General features: G+C 44.6%; 1 protein-coding gene across 1 annotated transcript; it reads left to right on the top strand.

The window, feature by feature from the left end:
* Positions 1–538: 538 nt before the first annotated feature.
* On the top strand, positions 539–3,899 carry gsc (goosecoid). The gene is made up of 3 exons (XM_041954483.1): positions 539–1,025; positions 1,865–2,124; positions 3,332–3,899. Exons 1-3 carry the CDS (start codon positions 710–712, stop codon positions 3,479–3,481), a joined length of 726 nt encoding a protein of 241 aa, XP_041810417.1. The 5' UTR covers positions 539–709; the 3' UTR covers positions 3,482–3,899.
* Positions 3,900–5,714: the final 1,815 nt, after the last annotated feature.

Raw genomic sequence — 5,714 nt, 5'->3', positions numbered from 1 at the left:
CACTGAAATTGTCTAAGGAGTTAAAACGTGTATCTTAAAAATAACATTTATCTTGAAATAACTGAGGCACACTTAACCACCGTTGGGAATTACTGTTAAAGAGCTTGTTAAAACGCGTTTTCCTCCTCTGCACCTACCGGCACCTACTGAAAACATGCCTGCTCTCTGTTGATATTTTCGGCTGTCGTTTTTGGGTTTGACTCTGGCTTTCTGGAGGCCCTTGGTCGCCCCCCTGTTGTAAACACTGATGTAAATGTGTTCCACAGATTATGCTGCCTTCGCTGACAAGGAAATAATCGGATTACTCTTTAGGAAGAGCCTCTGTGACTAAACAGGGTTTCCAAAAGTCTGCAAACAGTGCGGATTATTTTAGGCTAATTGAATTAATTCGCAATACACAGCTCTGCGGCCGCTCACGCCGCGAGCTGCAGCAGCTGATCTCAGAGCGGCCGCTCGGCCGTGACGTCAGCAGGCTATAAAAGCAGCCCTGCCCTCAACTGGTCCCATTAAAACCAACAGTCCGCATCCCCGAGACGACCCCGCGGAGTCGCGCATGCAGGGAAGAAAAGTACCCTCCAGAGTCACCATGACGCAGTTTTAGGAGAACTTTTTTTCCACGGAGCGCGGAAACCTTACAGTCCAGGACATTTTATTCCCACTTTCCCGAGTTTCCCCTTTCGCCGTTTCCGAGCCGCCGCGCACCGGTGTGATGCCCGCCGGGATGTTCAGCATAGACAGCATCCTGTCCGGCCGACCGAGCTGCAAGGAGCCGCTGCTGCTCCACCGGAGCGGCCCGGTGGTGCTGTCTGCCGGCCTCACGGACTCTATCTACACCGACTACAACGGACTGTACTCGACCACCTGTGGGCCCTCTCCTCCCGGGATTCAGTCTGTGAACGGGACCAGGATAGGATATAACGGCTACTACTACGGACAGCTGCACGTCCAGGGCGCCGGAGGAGGTCCGCCGTGCTGCAGCTCTGTGCCCGGCCTCAGCCCGCAGCAGTGCCCCTGCATCCCGGCAGGTAGGACAGCCTTAACTCCTGTTCTCTTCACACTTTTACCTATTTCGATTTAGGCATGAAACTCCTCAGTCGAGGAATCAACACAGAATTTAGATTCTTTTTATATGTTTCTATTTTAAGATCGGTCGTTTTTCTCGTACTTGTCTAACATTAACAAAAACAAAGTGGTCGTATTGCAGACACTGTGCAATAAACAGTGGTTTCGTTTGCCGCAGCAGGCCTCAGTTCGACCCCCAAATTCCGAGATCAAGCTTTAATTGAAAGACTGATTGCGATTCCTCAAGTTGATTTGCAACACACGAGGCTTGATATTTTGTTTGGAAGGCAAAATTCTTGCGTCCGCAAAATATTCTTCCCAATTTTGTGCGCAAAACAACGAATCGCACCGTTATTTTACGCGTGTCCGAAAATGCGATTTACGCACAGAAACCTGTACAGACACTCGAAAAGAGTCACATGTCAGATGCATGTGTGATGTCTTTGTCTTGTTCGTGAGTTGACCCAAGTGCTGCTGTGGGTTTAGAGTCCAGGATAAATGTCACTAACCCGTCTCAAACTGTCGCTTTACGCATGAATGTACTTGTATACACAGAAGTAAAGAATGTTTGAGTGCGTTCTTTTTTATGCATGAACTAAAATCGCTTAAAAGGAGTTTATCCCAAAGTTTCATACTTCCGCTATTTTACGCACCAGCTGTAATCTGCATGTACACAACCGAAGCCAGAGTTTCCAACCAGTCACATTACCCATGCACACTGTTTACATGTCCGCATACGCTGCGGTAGTTTAATTGGTCCACTCACCCGCGTGTGATGCCTCTCCGTTCCTCCGCCGTGCAGGCTACGACAGCGCGGGCTCGGTGCTGATCTCACCGGTTCCGCACCAGATGATGTCCTACATGAACATGGGCAGCCTGTCGCGCACCGAGCTGCAGCTCCTCAACCAGCTGCACTGCCGCAGGAAGCGGAGGCACCGCACCATCTTCACCGACGAGCAGCTGGAGGCTCTGGAGGGCCTCTTCCAGGAGACCAAGTACCCGGACGTCGGCACCCGGGAGCAGCTGGCCCGCAAGGTCCACCTCCGAGAGGAGAAGGTCGAGGTCAGTGCGGCTTCCTACTGCTTCTTCCAAACACTCACTCCGCTCATCCGGGTTGTTTTTGATTTCTGAACAGGCAGAACAACTGCTTCTTATTTCAGAGCTGAGTTTAATGTAGCATCATCACAGTAACGAAGGCATTAAACACCAGAGTCAAGACTAATTTAAATCGTCAGTCTCTGAAGGAGACGGCACCCTAGAACATCTGGCAGGCACTATTATTATTACTATTATTATTATTATTATTATTATTACAGATACTACTACGATTAACCATATATTTTCGTTATTATAGGGAAGTTTTAATTATAATATACTCGGATTTTTGTCTCGCCCCTCTGGAATTGAACGGCCTATCAAGTTTATCTCAATTAAAAGAAAAAAAAGATGGAAAGGAGGTCACAGAATTTAGTTTACTTTAAAATAAGTACACAGTCAGCTAGTGAGATATTGCAGTCGTAGGTTTTATGGGGCTATTCTATTTTTTTTTCTTTTTTTGCAGAGCAGTTTGAATTCATTTCCAACAGATTCATCTAGAATATAGTTTTGCTGTGGGTCAATATTTGTCCAAGTGAATTAAAAACCTCAGACATTTTCAAAGGAAAACCAGGCGAGGCATGTACCAACAGAATAATAGTAATAATAATAATAATAATAAGGTAAGGTAATAATAAGGTAAGAAAATTGACGTTATTTGATCGCAAAACTAATCGAACTAAAGCTCATCCGACGAGGCCTCTCTCGGGTGATATCAAATGTTTTTTTTATATTGGTTTGTAAATAAAACAAACACAAAACTGTATTTCTAAATAGACACTAATACTCCGCGAAGCCCTTTGACGAAAACGTGTAATTTTGGGTCGTATAAATAAAAATGATTTGACGCAATGCGGAGTTTTCCACACATCAACACACTGATCCTCACAAAGTCCCAGTGTTTGAACGACGCAGGCCATGAATATACAACGAAAACAAAAGTTAGAGGCTGTAGAAATAAACTCGTAGAGCGTCACTAAACAGTGAGGTTTTCAGGCTGAGGCTGAGTAATCCTGAGACAAACACGCTCTGGTGTTATCTGGCAAAATCCGGTGAGGGAGGCCGTGACTGAAGCACCGACAGATGACAAACTGTCGGAAAACTGTGGTTTAAAAAACGAAGGGAGGAAAAGCTTTCAGGCGTAGGTGTTAAAACTGTGCTTTTTATCACGTAGGTTTGGTTCAAAAACAGACGCGCGAAGTGGAGGAGGCAGAAAAGGTCTTCATCAGAGGAATCAGAGAACTCTCAGAAATGGAACAAATCGACCAAAACGTCCGCGGAGAAAACGGAGGAGAGTAAAAGCGAGGTGGACTCGGACAGCTGATAAAAAAAGCGACCGAACACGGCCACATGTGTGTGTGCGTGCGTGCGTGTGCGCATACGGTGGAAAGTGATGTGGACTCCACGACATGCTGGTGGTGTGATGAAACTTGTTGCCATGTTGCACAGTTGTACATATCTACATTTTATTATTGATTCTGTCTATTTATATTTAATTTAAGTTCTTTTTGTAATGTTACGCGCGCCAGAGGACGTGACGCCCGGCGGGTTGACTGACATGTCTGAATATATCGTGATGTTATATGTGACACTTTTGTGGATATTAAATGTTGTAATTCTGGTATTTTTCCCGCTGTAACATTATTCAGTGCGCTCAGCCGGCCGCAGGGGAAACATGTGGAGCCTGTAAAAACATCCAGAGGCGGAGCGCAGCATCACCGCACAGCTGTTATGAAGAATATGCCGAATTTCTTATGTTATTTTACAAAAAGAAGAAAACCTACTTAAAAGGACAACGAGTATACATTAAATACAAATGAAACATCACGAGCACGTTGTCTGATTTTTTCTTTGAGGTGGTTGGTTGGACAGATCCTCTCTCAGGCCCCGGCGGTGCGTCGGTTGCCAGCTCGGCTGATTGGCCGGGATGAAACGTGTGCATCAAAGCGGAAACAGCACACGGAAGCTGCAGTAAATTTTAACCCGACGGTATGATCGCTGTCTTTCTTCACACCTGATCGGTTGCTCGCGCGGCCCAGCGTTCAGTGGGTGAGCGGGGCGCACGCGGCACGAAGCAGAACGTGCAGGAGAAAACGAAATGCTGCACAAGTACCACACATTCACAAACGAGCATATATATCAGTGTTAAATTATGGTTAGTGTTTGGTGATTATCGCTCTCAGCACGTCTTCCCTTGTTCAACTATTTTAGATTTTTGTGCGCAGGAATAAAACTAAAAGACACACTCGGTGCTCACGCCTCTGCAATCTACTGCAGTCCAACGCAACTGCTCTGCCATACATCCTCCTCTTATAATGCATTTAACATCCAGGCTCATGTATTTTAGCATTCAGGTGACAGTGATGTTGCTGACTCGGGCTGTGTTAAATTCTGCCCACCTCATGCTGAAAAGAGATGAATCTGAATGTAAAGCGATGTTGGTTGTAATGTACAGTTAGGATTTATGGCGGAGCAGGGCAGCAGATTGTGTAGGTGCAGGTCATGAAGCGAGCACTGAGTGTGTGGCGCTCGCAATAACAGCACACAGAATAAAGTATTTCAGCTGAACAGTTACAGAATATTCAGTGTGTTGTGAGTGTGTGAGCTTGGCCTAAACCAGGCATGTCCAAACTATTCCATAAAGGGCCGTGTGGCTGCAGGTTTTCGTTCCAACCAAGGAGGAGCACACCAGCTTAATTAGCTGAGCTCAGTCTTCAGCTGATAACTCAGTGATCCCTTGATGTTGATTGGCTGGCCTGGTGTGCTCCTCCTTGGTTGGAACGAAAACCTGCAGCCACACGGCCCTTTATGGAATAGTTTGGACATGCCTGGCCTAAACTGACGTTAACTTGCAGCCTGCATTAATATCCAGTCTGGCACCTGCACCTTTTAAAGTAGAATTACCTACCACAAAATGTTAGGCAGGCTGTCCGAGAGGCAGCTCAGGATTTTTACATTCTGATTGAAATAAAAGACAGAGTTGATATGGAGAAATAACAATAATAATAAAGATAATAATAAAAAAACATTCATTTTTAAAATAAGACTCACTTATTCAGCATTTGGACAGACTCTAACATAAGTGCCACTGCTACTGAAATCATGTACTTTGTTTTTGTGTGTGTGTAATTTTAAGGTTTTGTTAACTTAGTAGTAGTAGTTTACTTTTTACAGTTAAATAGATAACCTGTTTTGGGCATTTTCTTTTAGTGTTTTTAGACCAAACACATTTAAACTCTTGCGAGAAAATAAATGAAATGATAAAATGACAATATTGAGAAATACATTTTGCGCTAAATGCGACTGAATAGTTAGCTGAATAAATGAAATAAGAAAAAAATCCACATAATGATAAAGAGAGAAAAGATTTTCTTGGTGTCCGCTCAAAGATTGGTGCTGCCTGGATGCTTGCATTTGGGGCTTTGGACTCTCGATGATCTCAGTATTTCTAAAAGTCTCACTACGGCCCTGCAACTAATGATTGTTTTCATTAGACTATTTGATTAGTCTGTTAAATATCCAAAGTGATGAAGACAAACGGCCATCACATACAGTAC

Source organism: Chelmon rostratus, chromosome 15, assembly GCF_017976325.1.
Source record: "Chelmon rostratus isolate fCheRos1 chromosome 15, fCheRos1.pri, whole genome shotgun sequence".
Lineage (NCBI taxonomy): Eukaryota > Metazoa > Chordata > Actinopteri > Chaetodontiformes > Chaetodontidae > Chelmon > Chelmon rostratus.
Note: the sequence above shows the minus strand (reverse complement) of the source record. Positions and strands in the feature narration are given on the sequence as shown.